At 56.6% G+C, this 17,955-nt stretch overlaps 3 protein-coding genes across 4 annotated transcripts; 2 read left to right on the top strand and 1 right to left on the bottom strand.

The window, feature by feature from the left end:
• The first annotated feature begins 516 nt into the window (after positions 1–516).
• Positions 517–6,138, top strand: Cnih2 (cornichon family AMPA receptor auxiliary protein 2). 2 transcript variants are annotated; one of them, XM_085693510.2, is made up of 6 exons: positions 517–815; positions 4,204–4,272; positions 4,675–4,722; positions 4,982–5,094; positions 5,202–5,345; positions 5,505–6,138. In XM_085693510.2, exons 1-6 carry the CDS (start codon positions 735–737, stop codon positions 5,530–5,532), a joined length of 483 nt encoding a protein of 160 aa, XP_085549636.1. In that variant the 5' UTR covers positions 517–734; the 3' UTR covers positions 5,533–6,138. The 2 variants fall into 2 exon arrangements, with proteins under 2 accessions (XP_085549636.1, XP_085549637.1); XM_085693511.2 differs by having other exon boundaries at positions 520–811; positions 4,204–4,298.
• A 374-nt stretch (positions 6,139–6,512) lies between these two features.
• Positions 6,513–10,173, bottom strand: Yif1a (Yip1 interacting factor homolog A, membrane trafficking protein). The gene is made up of 8 exons (XM_085693509.2): positions 9,954–10,173; positions 9,102–9,313; positions 8,872–8,976; positions 8,670–8,748; positions 7,553–7,610; positions 7,228–7,383; positions 6,812–6,905; positions 6,513–6,717 (listed from the first exon to the last, which is right to left on the bottom strand). The coding sequence occupies exons 1-8, from the start codon at positions 9,982–9,984 to the stop codon at positions 6,571–6,573; spliced, it is 882 nt and encodes a 293-aa protein (XP_085549635.1). The 5' UTR covers positions 9,985–10,173; the 3' UTR covers positions 6,513–6,570.
• Positions 10,174–12,939: 2,766 nt separating this feature from the next.
• On the top strand, positions 12,940–17,838 carry Tmem151a (transmembrane protein 151A). The gene is made up of 2 exons (XM_048458369.3): positions 12,940–13,169; positions 15,462–17,838. The coding sequence occupies exons 1-2, from the start codon at positions 13,095–13,097 to the stop codon at positions 16,791–16,793; spliced, it is 1,407 nt and encodes a 468-aa protein (XP_048314326.1). The 5' UTR covers positions 12,940–13,094; the 3' UTR covers positions 16,794–17,838.
• Positions 17,839–17,955: the final 117 nt, after the last annotated feature.

Below are 17,955 nucleotides of genomic sequence, written 5' to 3' on the forward strand. Positions count from 1 at the left end.
AAGGCCACTGGGTGATCCACCATCAACATTCACTGGGACAACTTGCAAGGTATGAAGTTGGGCATGAGCCGGACCCAGGAGTGGGGATTAGACCGCACAGACGTATTACATTGAACTTGGTCTTCACCTTCCTCCAGTCGAGTTCAGTCCCCTCTTCTGACTTCAAGCAAGATGCCAGCTACCCTGAACTATGACAAGTGCTTCACATTAGGGCCTCAGTCGTCTCTCCACGCCAGCACTGTATGTGAGGATTAGAGACGAAGTACTGAAGGCGGCTGTGGTGGGCTAGTGTGAAAGTTGTGCTAGGAACGTGCGTCCAGGTCTTCCGTATTCTGACGGAGCACGAGTGGCGATTCTAGGCCCTCAGTCCGGGCTGGCAGAGGCTGGCGGAGGGAAGCTCAGAGCTTCAGCCCCGCCCGAGGCCGCTGCACGGCGGCCCCGCCCCCGGCTCCGCCCCGCCGGCTTCGCGGGCTGGAGAGCGAGGGAGCCGCGGGCGAGGGATCGCAGGATGAGCGTTTGGGGCCCGGGCAGCCGGCAGCGGACGCGCCCCCCGAGCCCCACGGCCCGCGCCCCGCGTCCCCCACGGCCCCGCGGCCCCGGTCCCGGACGCGCCGCCCGTGTCCCTCGAGTCCTTTGGGCCATGCCCGGCCGACCCTAAGTGTGGGCCGGGGGGCGTCCCCTTGCGCCCAGACCCCGCGCTGGCGCCCCCCGGGCCGCCGCCCGGCGCGGGGGCCATGGCGTTCACCTTCGCAGCATTCTGCTACATGCTCACCCTGGTGCTGTGCGCCTCCCTCATCTTCTTTGTCATCTGGCACGTAAGACTGGGCTTACTCTGGGGGCGGGGTGGGGGGCAGTGGGCTTAGGGAGCAGGATGGGGCTGGATCGGATGGACTTAGTGCCCCTGGGAAACTTGAATGGCCTTTTCCACTATCCCCCATCTATTGGTTTCTGTTCGCCCCCCCCCCTTAACATCCCCTGCTGTCGGCTTTTTCCCCACCGAGGGCAGCCCCCCTTCCTTCACCGCCCCCGCCTGTCTGTGGATATGTCAGTAGGTCCTGACCCTTTCCTTGCCTCATCCAGTCATTGGGAAGGGGGGCGAAATTCTTGATCCTTCTACATCTTTATCTATCCACCCCCGTCTGTCCATCGGGCAGTTTGTCTGTTCCCCCCCACACCCCTCCTCTGTGGGTTTTTCCAAGCAGAGTGATGGAGCTGGTTGCTATGGCAACTGCATCTGTTTACAATACCCGCATATCTTGGAACCCATTAACCCAGTCCCCTTCTGGACCTTTATCTGACCCAAGAGGGACTGGTTCGAAGTAACCCCAGAAAGCTAGCCCCCACCTTGTCTCACTTTGGATAACCCTCCAGTCCTCTTTCCACTTCCCGGTTTCCTTCCTATTCCCCACACACATGCCCTTTGTCTTTCGTACCTCCCACCCACCGGTCTGCTCTCACTCTGGCCTAGCCTGACTCCAGAATGGCTCTGTCTCATCCTGATGGCTTCCCCTGGGGAGGGTTCTTACCCAGTTCTCTCCTGGGCTTTTCCAAGGGTACCCTCTACCTGGTCCCTTTCTCTTCACTATAGAACTGTGAGCCTCTGGCTCACTGTTGGGGTCCTGAGCCCCCCTTCCAGCTTCCGCTCTGCCCCATGCAGGCCCGTCTGTTGTAGCTGCCAGCGCTCTTTATTCACACCTGCGCACACCTCCCTGGTCTTGGCATATCCTCCTTCAGGGGTCCTCGTATCCAACAGCCATGAGCATGCCTCCCTTCCTCCTTGCTTTAGCAAACCTAAACCTACCTCTTCCCTGCTCTCCTACTTCCTCTCTCTTCCTGAATTTGCTGACTGCTCACCAGTAGTCCCCCCCCACACACACTCGGGGAAGTCTCCCCATCTCTCCTTTTGCCCTCCCTACTATATGAAGATCCTAAGCCCCCACGAGTATCTCCAGACATGTGCCCTGTCTCCAGCCCTACCCCTCACTTTGCTCGTCTTGATCCGAGTTTCCCAGTTGCTTTTTTCTTGCCCACTGCTCCCTTCTATCATCTCAGATCCATTCTGTGCTTTCTGAGCTTCCTGTCCCAGGCTTAGGGCCTTGGGCAGTCCTGTGGGAGCGGGAGAGCTTGGATCCTAAGAATTAAAAAGAATGGGGATGCACAGGAGGTAACTAGCTCCTGAAATTCAAGAAGCCCACTTCCCACTCACATACCCTCTTTTCTGGTAGGACCCCTCTTTTCAGGAGACCTCAGAGCAGCCTGCCTAGCACAGTTGCATGGCAGCTGCATGGGAGTCAGGCTACATGAGACACAGACTTTGCCCTTGCAGAATGAATGCCCAGGCCGAGATGAAGTCTGCTAAGGAGCAGCACCTTTGTTGTGTCAACAAACCTTTCTGGAGCCCCTACTGCAAGACACTGTTTCAGCCTTTTAGCTGGGTCATCTTAGTTAGCTGGAGCTGTGCCCTCTCAGTAAAATGGGCTTGTAGAATGAGGTCTGGGAGAGGAGATGTGAGCCTTGATTCAAAGTTGTTAAGAAGTAGAACCTTCTGAACCAGGAGCCCAGGTCCTGCCTCAACCCTCAGCCCAGGCCCTACTAGTCACTAGGCAACCCTGGTGAGTGACGTGTATCAGCTGTCACAGTGGGGAATTGTTTGTTCCGGGGTGGGGGAACGCTGAGTCAGCGCCAAGCAACCTGGGGGGTGGGAGGCTCGACACCCTCTGCCTGCTGGTGGTGCCAGCTCTGGGGCAGACAGACGGCACCCTTCCGCCCCTGTTGGACCCGGTTGCTGTGCCTATCAGGCAAGCAGCTGCCCAGAGTCGGAATTGGGGGAGGGGCTCCAGATGGCCCCAGCTCCCTCCAGGAAGCCCATGTTCTTTTCCTCTGAACCGTATGGGGTCTAGGATGTTTGGGGGTGGTGGGCCTGCTGCCTCATTCTGGGGCTAGAGGGGAAGGGGAGGGAACTCCCCTTCCCTCCCCTTCCCCCCCTCCCTTTCAGTCAAGCTTCTTTGCCAGCCTGCCTCCCCCAGTGACAGGTTCTTCCAGGTCCACACCATCATCTCAAATATCCGCTACCTCAGGAGTTCCCCACTCCTGAGTACACTGCCTTCCCCCGAACACCACACCAGAAGTCACTTGGGATCACCTACCTCCACTCCCACTCCCACACAGGCCCTTTGGAGCTGGTCGACAGCACTGCCATGGCCACCATCCTTCTCACTTAGACCACCGCCAAGCCCTCCCTGACTGGAACAGGCCTGTCAGTGGTCTGCTCTGAGTGTAACCAAGTGGGCAGTACTTTTAACTGGATTGCAAGTTTACCATTTAGTAGCTGTGTGACTTTGGACAGGACACCTCACCTGTCTTCTCATCTGTAGGTCAGAAATGAATATATACTAGGGCTTAAGCCATTAGGCTGGTGCAGGCGTTCAGTGAGCTAATAAAGCCTGCTGGGTGGATATCTTGGCTGTGGCTGTTGCCAGCTTGTGTCCCCACCAACCTGAATCTGACTGCCCCCCTTGTTGCTTTATAATCCTCTAGGACCCCTCTACTCTTGCAGTAAAGCGCCGTCTTGGTTGGCCTTGCAGGGACAGGCTCTGCTGACCTTTTCCACCAGCCTTGCATCCTTCCCTCCCTCCCCATTCTCACACAGCACAGCCCCGTGAACCGCTGAATGTTCTCTCAACCTTCTGTGCCTTCGTGCCTGTCATTATCCTGCTTGGACTGCGTTTCTCCCATTTGTTCACCATATGCTTTCTCAGTTAGCTTGAACCCACCAACCCGTATGGAGTCCGGCTCTGCCCCTCACCACTCAGTCAAAGTTCTCCCCCGCCCCCCGGCTCCCCTGGGGGCACCTCCAGGGCAAGAACTGTGTTCCAGCCCTCTAGGGTTTCTGTGCTCAGCATGAGGCCTGGGAGAGAGAGGCCATGTCTTGAAATGTTTGGGGAGTACAGTAGATTCCATTGTCGACTGCTGTGTGAGCCTGGGCCAAGACCTGTCCTTCTGTTTCACTTTGCAGTAAACTCCATATGGCAGGGTCCCCAAGTATAAATCCCTATCCCATGGAAGGACAGGCACGCGTGCATATGTGTGTGTGTGGGGGGGGAGTTGCCATCCAGCTCCCTCCAAGAAGCCCATGTTCTTTGGGATGTTCGGGATGGTGGTGGGCCTGCCCCAACCCTGACAGGCACATGCCCCCACCCCCAGATTATAGCCTTTGACGAACTGCGGACTGACTTCAAGAACCCCATCGACCAGGGGAACCCAGCGCGGGCAGTAAGTGATACATGTGCTGTGCTGAGGTGTGTCCGTCTGTTTGTCTTTCTGTCAGGGGTGGAAGGTGGGAATGGGGGTTGGGAAGATGGGGGTGCGATGTGGAGGGCCGGTGACGTGACCCTGTCCTTTTCCCTGTCCCCGTTCTCACAAACACCTGGAGCGGGCTTAGGGCTCGGGTTCCTCCTGGTGGGGCAGCCTTTTCCAGGCTCCGGGCCGTTGCCATGGAGATGCGGGTGAAGGCCCTGCCATGGCGACAGTCGCCATGGGGACCCGGCTGCTTTCCTGAGAGAAAGACACCGCAGAGTGTTCTGGCGCCCTCTGGCGACCACACGCAGGGCCGTGGGAGGCGCCCTGGTTTCTGCTCCTCGGCCTCACTTATCTAGGCCCTTTCCTTCCCTACAGCGCGAGCGTTTGAAAAACATCGAACGCATCTGCTGCCTCCTGAGGAAGGTCAGTGTCAGGACAGGGGTCAGGGAGCTCCTAGCTAGTGCTGCCCTCAAGCTCTGTAGCCCAGTGAGGTCTTGCTCTTCTCTGAGCCTGTTTGATCCACTTTGCTGCCTGGGAGGGTGGGAATGGCAAGCCGGAGAGGCCTTCTAGTTCTGAGATCATGGTGGGTTGGTACTTCCTAAACCTCATCACCCCTTTGTGCCATTGAAGCTTGGATTGGTCCTGGCACCAAGCCATTGACCTCTCACCCTCACTCCCCCAGCTCGTGGTCCCGGAATATTCCATCCACGGCCTCTTCTGTCTGATGTTTCTGTGTGCAGCAGAGTGGGTGACCCTGGGCCTCAACATCCCCCTCCTCTTCTACCACCTCTGGAGGTGAGGGACGGCATCTACCTGGGGGAGGTGAAGATGGGAGCAGGGCAGTATGGGGGGGGGGTCAGACCTGGGTGGCTAGAGGGGGCACTCAGACCTCCCCAACCCAGGTACTTCCACCGTCCCGCGGATGGCTCTGAGGTCATGTATGATGCGGTCTCTATCATGAATGCTGACATCCTCAACTACTGCCAGAAGGAGTCCTGGTGCAAACTCGCCTTCTACCTGCTCTCCTTCTTCTATTACCTGTACAGGTGAGGCTTGGCCACAGCAGCTGGGAACTGGCAAGGGGGATCCCAGGCTTCAGGCTCTCAATCCCCAGGCCCTCTTTTTGCCCTTGAGGACTACAGGGCATGACTGGGAGGGTGGCAGACTTTCTCAGGCACACATTCACAGCTTCATCTCGCCCACAGTATGGTTTATACGTTGGTGAGCTTCTAAGGGTGAAGCCGGCCAGGGAGCAAGCCCAGAATGGACCGGACGCCTGTGCACCCCTAGCCCTGCCCTTCTGGCCAGAGAGGCCTCAGCCCTGGGGAGACGGGGGCACTGGTGCCTCCAGCCTCTCCACCCCCCCAAACTGCTGCTGCGGGGACCCCCCGCCTTCAGAGCTCTCCTCCTCCAACTAGGGCCAGGCAAAGCTCTAAACAGGGGTGGGGGCTCCTCCGCTAGCCTGCAGCTAGGCATGGCAGTTGTCCTGGAAGGGGCTGGACTTCTGGTCCTGTCCATTTCAGGAGAACTTGGGCCCTGCCGCCAGGCAGACCTTGATCTTGGAAATTCTGGGCAGCCCCCCTTGGCCCTCACCTTGAAGCTCCCCCCGCAGGTGGGGGGGCACCTGCACCAGGAATGAGCAGGCTCAGTGTGGGGGCAGCCCCATCCCTAGTCTGCCCTCTCCTCTCCCCAAGCTCTCTTCCCAGTCCAGTCTCTACTTATCCCACACCCAGCCCACCCTGTCCCTTGGTCCTCTTTTCTATGTTGCCTGGAGGAGTCCGGCACCCCCTCCCCGGCCATTTGTGACAAAATATGAATAAATGACTGAAAATACACAAACCAAAGTTCTGTTCCTGAAAGGCTTGAACAGATGGGGTTAGGTGGGGCACTCTGAAGAGGGCGACCTGGAGCTAAATCCCCAGCATACTGGATCTCACCCTACTAGCTCCAGGCTTCTCCAGGAGTCTCGTGGATGTGTCTAAGGCCTTGGAGGTTTCCTTAGCAGCCACTTTTCCATGCTACCTTTCCAGCTGTGTCTGATGCAACCCTTCCAGCTGTTTTTCAAGGCAGTATAAAAGTCGTCTCCAGGATGCTCTCCCTGGACCTACCTACCCTTCTCCTAAAAATCCCCAAGCTGAGTCCCCTGGACAATGCACAGGCCCAGAGGTGTTCATGGCTCCCCCTTGGGCCCCAGGAACCAGGGTCAAGCCAAGTCAAGGAAACCAAATCTTCAATGTATGGAAAAAAATCAGTGCCACCTGGGACCAGGGATCACCGGACCAGGTGGAAGGTCAGCCAGTAGATGATGAGGGGCTGGAAGGCAGCTGCTCCCAGAGTCAGGTAGAGCTGGAGACGCTGCTGAGAGGCTGGGCTCCCCATGGTGTCAGGGCCCAAGGCTGCAGTCCGCAAAGAACGCACCTAGAAGAGAGGAGCACTAAGGCTGGGCCAGGAGGGGACATGTGATCCAGAGCCGGCCCAGGGGAGGAGAGGGGAGGGACCACCCTGCACTCACAATGAAGTACATAAGCGCGGATGATGTCCAGGCCAAGGCCACGTAGTAGCCATCGCTGCCGAAGAGCAGCCCTGTGAGCACACTGAGGATCATCCTGCGGAGCAGCAATGGACTGGTGAGCCCCACCAGGGCTGCACCAGGGCCAAGAGCCACCCAGCACCACCACCCATGACAGCAGGCCGTCTTCACGGGGAACCAGACTCCAGATGGATCAGCCCCAGGACCTGAAATCCCCTCCTGTTCCTTGGGCTCCCCAAGATAACTCAAATCCTCAACCTCTTTGAAGTCACTAGCTCCAGGAGGAGACTGTTGGAGCAGAGTGGGGTAGAGATGGGGTCGAGGCATCGCCAGCATGGCAGTGAAGGCTGCAGCTACACAGGGGCCGCAGGCCCTGCAAGCTCCCCACAGGCACTCACCCCACATATTTGTAACCGCTGTAGGCCAAGAGGTGGAAGGTACTCAGCTCACTGCGTACGGTGGCCAGGTAGAGGCCCAGAAGAAGGGCCAGCACCTCCATGAACACCCATACCAGTGCTGTGCTCGCACACAGGCCCAGCACCTCTGGGGAGAACCTGCAGCCATGGCAGAAGGTAGGTCAGAATGAGCCATCCTGGAGCAGGTGTGAGGTGAGAGGCTAAGGGTAGCACTGAGTGAGCTGGGGCCTGGCACAGAGCCCGGCACCCACTCCCTAGAGAGGAAGGGAGAGAAGCCGGAAGGGAGAGTAAAAGGGTTAGCACCAACCTCTTCTGAATGCCCAGTGCCATCCCAGCCAGCAGCACATATGTGATGAAGGCCATGGCTGCCAAGAGAGGAAAGCAAGTAGTCAGTCTGGCTTCCTCGCCCAAAGCCTCTCATTAGGCAGTCAAGTCCACCGATATCCTAAAGTCTCCCATACTTCCCCCCTGAATATCCCAACATGGCTCACCCTTCGCATTCAGTTCTCCAGTGTCCTGTCTGATGCGCCCCTCTGACTACCCCTCCAGCTGAATACCACTGGACCACCCAGGATTATAAGCCATCCATCACCTTCCCTCTTATTAATTGATGTGGCCACCAGAGGGCACAGCATTGCCACCTGTAAACTATGGGATAGCTAAGTCCCCAAGAGCCATGGCTTCAACATATGAGACAGGATGACTGTACCAGCTTGTAACAGTGATCAGGAGAGGATCTGAATGGAACAACCTTAGCAGGTGCCCTTCCTGGCAGCTCCTCTGGACAGCCCCGCCCTAGCAAATCTGCTCGTGGGTGTCCTCTGAGCCTGACCCTGATTAGCCAACAGGACAGAGAAGAATGAGGTGCAGAGGCTATGTAGCTAGCCCGACAGGTGCCATGGAGACAGGCAGCTGTGAGAATCCAGAGGAGAGAAGGCATTTGCTCCTGGGCTCAGGTTTCCTGGCAGGGGGTGGGGGTGGAGCAGGCCTCAGTGGACAGGGTAATATAACGACAGCTAGCATTTATTGTGTGGTGTGTCTCCTTCACGCCAGGTGGAATGCACAGCACACATCGTCTCCCTGGCTCTCCATGACACTTCTCTGAAGTAGAAGCCATTATTGGTCTTGCTTTACTAAAGACTGAAAGAATCAGCCTAAAGTCCTATAGCTGGAAGCGGCTGGGCCAGGTAACCTAGCATTCCAGGCTGGAAAGAGACAGGGTCCAAAGGCAAAAAGGCGTTATGGAAATGTCAAGGTCCCATTCAGGAAGTTTCCTACTGGTCACCCTGTCACCCTGGTGTCCAGCAACAATCACACATGAACACACCAGGAATGGAGGCTGGGTCATTAGTTGAGCCTCCTCCTTCCTAATGATACTTCAAGACACAAGTGCCCATGTCCCCAAGCCCACATCAGAGACTCACTGGGGATATAGAGGTCAGGAGCGTTGAGGTCTTGCCGTGGAGGCAGAGGCACATCATGGCTGTACTGCATTTTCCAGTTCTAGCAGTGGCAGGGGTCAGGTAAGCAGGAGAAGGGGAAAACAGGAGAAACGGGTTGAGGTCTGAGGATCAGGTTATCCGAAAGTGGGGAGAGGTTTGCCAGCTCACCTGGTAGGAAGCTCACCTGATGTGTGTAGGGGAAGACCAACAGTCCTAGCTTCCTGGCTACATAGGCTGTGTCCACAGCAAAAAAATACTTGAGTTTGTTGACAGAGACAAAGCGGTGCAGCTGGAAGTAAAGAAAAGAGACTGCAGATGTGTTCCTAGAGGCTGCGTGGGGAGTCAAATGGGAGCCTGTGACATCCCAACCCTAGCCAGAAATCCTGTCACCCTTTCCCTGAGCACAGGTCACACCTCTTTGTGCACTATGTCCTTCCCTTGGGATGCTATGGAGCTGCCATAGGCCATAGCCATATTGGCCATTGGGTCTCCAAGCAGGTTGTTGACATTGAAGGCTACATCAGCTCCTGGGGCTGGGTATCCACCTGGTTGGCTGGAATAGCCACCACTTGTATCATCGAAGAGTGGAGGAGGATCTGGAGCTGCCCGGGTCCTGTGCTTGGAACCTGCAGGTGTGGGAGTACCAAAGTAGGTAACAGAAATACTGAGCAAGAACCCAAACCATTGTCCCAGGATGAGAAGCTGTGCATAGGTCCTGGGACACCAAACAACGGTTGAGGAAAAGTAAGGATGCAGTTTTAGAAAGATCTCCTATCCTTTTGGAGCAATCCTTTACTACATGCCGGTGGGGGATGACGCGCACCTAGAATTTGGGATTTCTGGGAAGTCTCACAAGGGAGATGATCCCTGAATATTAGAGAGTGAACAGTTGTTTGCTTGAGTACGATCACCGGAAAGACATCCCTTAACACAGGTAGAAAAGTCAACACTGGCTACTCAGAGTTCCTGGACAGTGGTCAGGAATGCTGCCAGAGTTTAACATAGAAGGAAGTTCAGGAGGCGAGGCCGGTTCATGTAGGATCAGACTTGGGAATCTCAGTTGTGCTATCGCCACCTAATCTCAGGATTGGCCAGCAAGGGCGAAGTCCAGGACACGCTGTAGTGTGGCAGGGCAGGAACCCGAGAGACATTCCCCTCCCTGGACAGCAGTCACCGCAGGCCGTCTCCCTCCGGGCGAGTGGGTCTCGCAGGGGATTTGGCACCCTGCTGCCAGGCCGCGCCCCGCCCTCCCCATTCCTCACGCACCGTGGGCTCCGTATCCCGAGTGATAAGCCATGACCAAGACGATCGCTCTACCCAAGGGCAGGCTGCGCTGAGTCGGATACAAACACTACTGAAACAGCTGCTTCTCTGGGCCAGAACTGACTGAAGTTACCCGACAGCCAGACACGTCCCACGGCTGGCCGATCGCAGCCGCCATGTACGGGGCGTCACAGTCCGCTGTCTACCATTGGCCTTTTGGAGGAGCCGGTTATCCCCCCCACACACATACACACACACTCCCAATTGGCTACTAGTATGCCTTAGGCCAATCGGATTTGGTTATATTCAACTTCCGATAGGTAGGGGGCGGAACTATTCAAGACGGTCTCCGATTGAGTAGGAGGCTTGCTAATTTGCGACACGACCAGCCAATAGGTGGGAAGGATTTGTAACTTAGTTCCGCGTCTGCGCCGAGGGACGCTTGACGCTCCTTGCCACGACTACGCCGGTAGGAAGATGAAACTCAGGATCGACACAGCTAGTCACGATGCTGAGCTGCCTCCGCCGCAACGCAGTTCAGGAGGAATTTGGCAGTCGGTCAAGCTCTGACCGATCCCTGACCGTCCTCTTGTTCTCTCTTTCCTCCAATTCACTCAGTCCTGCAGCGGAATGTGGTGGTGTTGCCCGCTTTAGACGAGTGACAGCGCGGTCCAGAACCCTAAAACGCTGACTCCTCCTCTGTCCTCCCACTCCTTTCCGAGCAGGTGCTGTCCGTCAGCTGGTGCTGAAAATACCATTTAGCGTCCGCCGCTCTCTTCATCTGCGAGGGTCTCTGCTGGGAGGGTTTAGGATCGCACTCAATACATCATGCGCGCACGCGCGTGTATACACACGCATGCATGCACGCACGGGGCAGGGGGCAGAAATTGAGACCCAGAAGATACGAAATTCCGGAGATATGGTGATATACATGAGGCAGGAATCCGCACTGGGCCTTGTCCCATTGTTTTCTCCAGTGGTCCAGTGGATTTGGGAGGCAGAAGTGTGCTGATCTGTCCCCTGAGGTGCAGTCGAAACTCCTTAGTCATCACCGGTCCTGGGATCTCAAAGTGAGGCCCCTAATCCACGCTCTTAGTCTCCCAGACTTTCTTCTTCTCACCAGGTTGTAAGCACTCCCGCCCTTACAGGCGACAGTTTTCAAGGGCCCCTCTCTCGTGGACGTTGTTCTCCAGAGAGCATGACATGCCCTCTGATCTTGCAGTTGATTAGCTACTTAAGTGTTCAGTTACATAAGGTGAGACCTTTCTGCTCCCCAAACTTAGCCCATGATGGTCTAACTGCTGCTTTTGCTTCTCCACCTGGGATGCCCGTTCCCATCTTATCAGTTTGTCCAGAACCTTTAAGAGTCACATTAGCCTTCGTGTGAGATGGTTCAGCAGATGGCCAATCCCGAGAACCTAAATTCAATCCCAGACCCTGCACAGTGGAATAAGAGAATCAACTCCCGGAGGTCATCCTTTGACTTGCACTGTGCTTAAAGTGCACCGCTTCACGTACACCCCACTCAGAGAGAGAGAGAGAGAGAGAGAGAGAGAGAGAGAGAGAGAGAGATGAAATAAATTTAAAACGTGGTTACATTTTAAATAGGGGGGGTCAGTTTAGCTCTTACAGAGGGTCAAAGCTCTTACAGAGGCCAGGCTCAGGTCTCTAGCCCTCCCATCTTTAGCCAGACTTTTCCCTGGATAACTTCTATGAGACAAGGACTTTGTCATTCTCCACGTCTATGTCCTCCTAGTGTCCAAGCACACGAATTACGCATAGAAGCTAGCCAGCAAACATCTGTGCTCACTAAGCAAGTAAACAAATGGGGCGCTGGAGAGATGGCTCAACAGTTAAGAGCACTGTTTGCCTAGGTTGGATTCCCATCATCCCATGGCAGCTCACAGTCATCTCTCACTCCAGCTCCAGGAGACCCAACACTCTCTTTTGGCCTGTGTGGGCACTGCACTCATGTGCTACACAAACACACATAAAGGCAAAACACCCATACAGGCAAAATAACAATTTAAAAAATAAACACGAAATAAATAACTAAACAAATAACAAATTGGAATGATGGTGGCAAACGCCTTTAATCCTAGCACTCAGGAGGCAGAGCCAGCCTGATGTACAGTGCGAGTTCCAGGACAGCCAGGGCTCCACAGAGAAACCAAGTCTCAAAGAAACCAAAAATAATAAAAAGCACAAAACAGTTCTTTATAACTGTTACACCATCTTCTAATGTTCAAACAATCATGGAGTTACCGTTTGTTCAAACACACAATGAAGAGCCCACCTAGCTTACAGCTCCCTCTGTCCTACCCATTAATTATCTAGATTGGAGGCAAGGTCCAGACCCAAGCCTGGGTGTGAGGAACCCAGCCCTGGGAGGGAGAAGGAGGAGTACTGGGGCCTTATGCATCTGGGGAAACGCTGTCCCATTCAGGGCAGAACCTATTCCCCTGCCTGATCTGAGAAAGCTAGTGAATTTAATCCTACACTTTTCCATCTCCATTTCTCAGATAGAAAAGCTGAGTTTAGGGGTGAAACATGGTCAAAGATCGTGCAGCCTAGAGTTCCTGGTGCCCTAGCTCCAGCCCTCCAGCCATAAGCAGAGTCCAGCGAATGAAACTAATCTTTCCCTTCTGGGTATTAACAAGCAAAGCTTTTGGGGTGGAGTCTGGGTGGGCTTATAGCGCTGGGCCCATTCCCTAGAGAGGGGCCGGGCGGGCGCCCGGGCGGGCGCCCACCCACCTGCACAACCACCGGCCTCGTTACGCAGCTGGGAAGACTCCAACACCATAGAGCAAGGACTCGCCCAAGGTCGCAAGTGCGAGCTTGGCCAGAGAATCCAGGCGTCCGGCGGCCCAGATTGGGCTTCCCAGAGGCGAGGGGCGCCCGCGGTGCCAGGCGCGGCCAGCGGCGCCGCCGGTGCCGCGGGGGCGGGGTCAGCGGAGGGCGGGGCGCCGGGCACCGCGGCCGCCAACGCCGCCGCGCTCGGGCTGTGCTCCGGTTGGGCTCGGCGCACTCCTCAGCGGCCGCCGAGCCGAGCGGACGCCCCTCGGGGCAGCGCCGCAGCCCTCCGCGCCCCACCGCTTATCATGCCCGGGGCCCGGGCCCGGCAGCCGGAGCAGCCAGGACACCATGCCGGAGGGCGAAGGTGGCGACTGCGGGGAGGTGCCCGCACTCATTCCGGACAGCGAGCCGCTGCGGGAGGAGGTACAGGCGGCGTGTGGTGGGGACCGAGCCAGGGCTGGAGAGAGGTGAAGGGGACAAGTGGAGGGGCGAACCCCAGAGGGGGATTGAGGAGGAAAGTCCCGGAGCCTCTCCAGCAATGACGTCATTGGGGAGACAGCTTTTTGGCTGGGGTCGTGGTTTCGGGGTCCGTGTAGGTCAGGACAGGAATGGTTGAGCAGGAATGTAGGGGAGACCTGAGCCCTCGGCGCCCCCTCAACCATCCTCTCCGTCCCTGTGACGTCAGCGCCTGTGGCCCCCACGCGTCCCTGTTCCGGAGCGCAGCCTGGGATGCTGTCCCCGACTGCCAGGGCCTTGGGGTTAGGTCCCCAGGACTGCCCGGTTGCTCACGAGGTGTCGGGCGGTGCCTGCAATGCAGCAGCTGTAGCACGGACTGGGGGTGGGGGAGGGAAGAAGGGAAGAGAAGGGAGTGGCTGCTGATACCCTTCTCTCCCTCACCCCCAGGTGAGGACTGAGGGCTCACTCCAGTGGTTGAGATCCCCAGAGCCCCTCCTCAGCTCTGGTCAGGAAGATGTGCCAAGTGTAGGATGTATAGGTGGTAGTGTGGAAAGCAGGGTGGCCAGCGGTCTGGGTCTGTGTGTGTGAGTGGATGTAATGTGCTTGTGTGTGAGACAGAATTCTGGTTGTATGTTCCCTGTATCTCCAGTAGGGACATATGTACCCTGTAGTCAGGTGAGGCTCTGGTGGGTTCCTTGCCTTGGGTCTTCTTCACCCAAGAGTGTGGGTGTGTATGATTTCATGCTGTACCTCTTTAGTGTGTGGCTAAGTGTGGGCTGTGGGTGTCAGGTTGCTATAGGGTGGGGTAGATGTGCACTGTGGTCAGGTGAGGGTCTTATGTGTCTGGATGACTGTGTAATATGTATGTACATGTGTGTCCTGTGGTGAAGTGATGGTGTGTCTGAGTATACCTTGCTATGGCCATGAGGCTTGTGCTCTGAAAACAGGCAAAGGTCTGTTGTTTCTTCTATGAGGGATGCTGTTCCTTTGCAGTGGGTGGGTCTGTGATGAGCATGTGTTGGGGGTGTGGGTGAGTGGGTGTGTGCACCTGGCTGGTACAGGTCTAGGTGGCAGAATGCACCTATAAATTTGATACAAATGAGAGCAGGCTGCCCTGGATGGGACTGAGGGCAGTCCCTTCTCCTGTTAGACCTCTCAAGGCATGGTGGGACTGAGTAGGTGACATCTACCCCTTCCACCTCCTCTCTCCCAGTCCCCCTTCCTCTTTCCCTTCCCTTTCTATTGATACCAGAGCTGAGGTGGCCAGGCTGTCAGTCCTACCAGCCATGGAAGATGTGCCAAGCCTCTGGGTCAAGAAGTAGTCTGTGGTGTCCAGCGGCTTGTATTCCATCTCTCCCTTCAGCACTGAGTGAAGGGTGGCCCTCCATCTGCTCCCGGCCCTGAGACTCATACCTCCCCCGTCTCCCATCTCTCTCTCTCTCTCTCTCTCTCTCTCTCTCTCTCTCTCTCTCTGTGTGTGTGTGTGTATGTGTGTATGTATGTCTCTCTCACTCTCTCACTTAACAGCCTCTCCCAAGTCTCCTGCCATCCCTAGTGGAACAAAGGACCAATGGGAGTCGCAGGGTAGCAGCAAAAGTGTTTATTCCCAGGGCTAGACCCTATGCTAGCAAATTCCCACATGTGATCTCTCTGCATCTTCAACAACCAGATGTATGAATGAGGAAACAGTGCTAAAGTAGAGTGGTCTTCCCAAGCCACTGAAGAGTTGGAACCCCAGAACTGCTGTATATAGCTGTCTCCGTAGTCCACCTCCCTCCCTCCCTCCCTCTCTCTCTCTCTCTCTCTCTCTCTCTCTCTCTCTCTCTCTCAAACACACACACACACACACACACACACACACACACACACACACACACACTGCTCCCTACCACATCAGCCTCCCAGACCAACAGGACCAAAATCCAGACCCAGAGAGGGTAAAAATGTGGCCAAATGCACACAGCAAATTAGAAACAGCAGGAACTACCAGAAGTCATATTTCTCAGTAGTCACGGGGAGGGGGTCGTTTCTTCTCCATTGTGTTCTTACGGGGTAGGGAGGTTCCTGACTGAGAGACAGCAGGGCACAGAGGGAGGCAGGCTCTAAGCAAATAGACAAGGTTTGCTACTGTGGGGCTTGCAGAATAGTTCAATCTCTAGAAGCCTCAGTTTCTTCTATGAAGTGGGTCCTAGGGTACCACCTCCTTCACAGCAGTGGTGCCCACTGACATGTGCCTCTCCTTCTCTGCCCACCCTGCAGCAGCGGCCCCTGAAGCAGTCCCTGGGAGGCTCTCTGTGTCGAGAGTCTCACTGGAAGTGCCTGCTCCTCACACTGCTCATCCATGCCTGTGGGGCTGTGGTGGCCTGGTGTCGCCTGGCCACTGTGCCTCGCCTGGTCCTGGGGCCTGAGGCAGCCTTGGCTCGTGGGGCCGGCGGTCCACCGCCCACCTACCCAGCCAGTCCCTGCTCTGATGGCTACCTGTACATCCCATTGGCCTTCGTCTCCCTCCTCTACCTCCTCTACCTGGCAGAGTGCTGGCACTGTCATGTGCGGTCATGCCAGGCGCCTCGCACCGATGCCAACACGGTACTTGCCCTGATCCACCGGCTGCAGCAGGCTCCGCCCTGTGTCTGGTGGAAGGCCACCAGCTACCACTATGTGCGCCGCACTCGCCAGATCACCCGCTACCGCAATGGGGATGCCTACACCACCACACAGGTCTACCATGAAAGGGCGGACAGTCGCACAGCTCGGGGTGAGTTCGACTACACTGCACATGGTGTCCGTGATGTCTCCAAGGAGCTTGTGGGCCTGGCAGACCACGCAGCCACACGACTGCGTTTCACCAAGTGCTTCAGCTTTGGCAGTGCTGAGGCCGAGGCCTCATACCTCACGCAGAGGGCTCGCTTCTTCAGTGCCAATGAGGGCCTGGATGACTACCTGGAGGCCCGTGAGGGCATGCATCTGAAGGACGTGGACTTCCGTGAGTCCCTCATGGTCTTTGCAGACCCCCACAGCCCACCCTGGTACGCCCGAGCCTGGGTCTTCTGGCTGGTGTCCGCAGCCACACTGTCCTGGCCACTGCGCGTGGTGGCAGCCTATGGGACAGCCCACGTACACTACCAGGTGGAGAAGCTTTTCGGTGCCAGCTCACCGCCCCCAGGGGCTGTGCCCAGCGGGCCACCACTCTCTCGAGTGGCCACCGTGGACTTCACAGAGCTTGAGTGGCACATCTGCTCCAATCGGCAACTGGTGCCCAGCTACTCGGAGGCTGTGGTCATGGGTGCCAGCTCCGGGGCCTACCTGAGAGGCTGCCAGCGCTGCCGCCGCTCGGTCAGCAGCAACTCCCTGCCTCCTGCCCGGCCCAGTGGGCCTCGCCTGCCCTTCAGCCGCAGTCGCCTCTCATTGGGTGCTGGGGGCCGGGCCACCCCAGGGGTCTTCCGCAGCTTGAGTGGGGGTCCCTTGGGACGCAGAGGGGAGGACACTGAGCCTCTGGAAAGTCCTCCATGCTATGAGGATGCCCTTTACTTCCCAGTGCTCATTGTCCACGGGGACAGCGGCTGCCGGGGAGATGGACAGGGTGCACTCTGAGATACCCGCCCCCTACAGCCCCAAAACACCCCTCTCTCCTCACCATCTCACCATGGGCTTGGATGTCTGAATAATTCTCAAAAACAGGAAAAAAAAGATAGCCGTGCACAAGGGGCGGGAGTGGGGTGGGATCCTTAGACTAAAACGCAGTTACTTGTGGTCATTTGAGGGGGAAGTCAATGTCACCTAAGTTGAGTCTGTGATCTGTCCCCAGCATGGCTCCCCCAACCATCACCATTCTCTCCTGTAATAGCAGATGATGCTGGGCAGGGAGAGAGGCCTCCAGAGAGACTGGGATGGGGAGGAGACCTGGGCGAAGCTGCCTACCTCTCTGCCATGGCTGAGCTACATGGGGAGCCCTCCAGCAATATAGAAGCACAAACTGGTGGCCTGGGGCCATGCCCAGCAGGTATGGCTGTCCTGAAGCTGGACAGCTGGCTGTGGACACCCCACAGCTTGGTCCCCTGCCCACCAGAGTTCTCTTCCTCCTCTGCTGCAGCCCTCTCAACTGCCCTCCAGCCTCTGCTCAGGGCAAGTGCCCTGTTTGTTCCCAGACCCTAAGGTGCAGTTCCTTCACAAAGCCCAGTTCTCAGAGCACAGACTTACCCTCTTGCCCCCACCTTGGTCTCCCTGATTCTTGCTGCACCTTCACCACATCCTGCTTCCCTTGTGATCCAGGATTCCCAATGCCAAGCCTCATCACAGCCCATCCCAGCATCCTAAAATCCACACCTTTCTCTGTCAGCTGCACAATACCCTAGCCTTGTCTCCACCATTCCCCCAGGTTTCTCTGCTCTTCATCTTCTAGGTGATCCACAGGATGTAGGACCATAGGGCATCTGAGGGGCTCTGCCCTGGCCACAGCCTTTTGGACGATGCCTTTGCCTTGTCTTGAAAGCCCCTGCTTCTTCCATTCATGGAGCCTGTCCTGGGGACACCACCCCTCCCTAGGGAGAACAGAATAGTCCTTTCCCTTCTCAGGGGCTGGCGGGGCGGGGGGAGACAGAGAACATTAAATAAAGTTATGAAACAGGAAAACAGGAAAGGTTTCCCACGTGCATTCCTGGGTGATGGGTCCAAGGCCACCACTGCAAGACCATTGGGCTACACTGAGTCAGGTGCAATGGTGGATTCAGGGCGGAGACTCAGAGTGGCTTTTAGC

This window comes from Myodes glareolus, chromosome 7 (genome assembly GCF_982192425.1).
Source record: "Myodes glareolus chromosome 7, mMyoGla1.1, whole genome shotgun sequence".
Taxonomy (NCBI): domain Eukaryota; kingdom Metazoa; phylum Chordata; class Mammalia; order Rodentia; family Cricetidae; genus Myodes; species Myodes glareolus.

Excerpts from the sequence above, each read along its gene's own strand:
- Cnih2 (XM_085693510.2), top strand. The coding sequence starts at position 735 with ATGGCGTTCACCTTCGCAGCATTCTGCTACATGCTCACCCTGGTGCTG. Across the intron at positions 816-4,203 it reads TCTTCTTTGTCATCTGGCAC|ATTATAGCCTTTGACGAACT; the intron begins GTAAGACTGGGC and ends CCCCACCCCCAG. Across the intron at positions 5,346-5,504 it reads TTCTTCTATTACCTGTACAG|TATGGTTTATACGTTGGTGA; the intron begins GTGAGGCTTGGC and ends TCTCGCCCACAG.
- Yif1a (XM_085693509.2), bottom strand. The coding sequence starts at position 9,984 with ATGGCTTATCACTCGGGATACGGAGCCCACG. Across the intron at positions 7,384-7,552 it reads GCACTGGGCATTCAGAAGAG|GTTCTCCCCAGAGGTGCTGG; the intron begins GTTGGTGCTAAC and ends CCATGGCTGCAG. Across the intron at positions 6,906-7,227 it reads AGCGGTTACAAATATGTGGG|GATGATCCTCAGTGTGCTCA; the intron begins GTGAGTGCCTGT and ends GCTGCTCCGCAG.
- Tmem151a (XM_048458369.3), top strand. The coding sequence starts at position 13,095 with ATGCCGGAGGGCGAAGGTGGCGACTGCGGGGAGGTGCCCGCACTCATT. Across the intron at positions 13,170-15,461 it reads GCGAGCCGCTGCGGGAGGAG|CAGCGGCCCCTGAAGCAGTC; the intron begins GTACAGGCGGCG and ends CCCACCCTGCAG.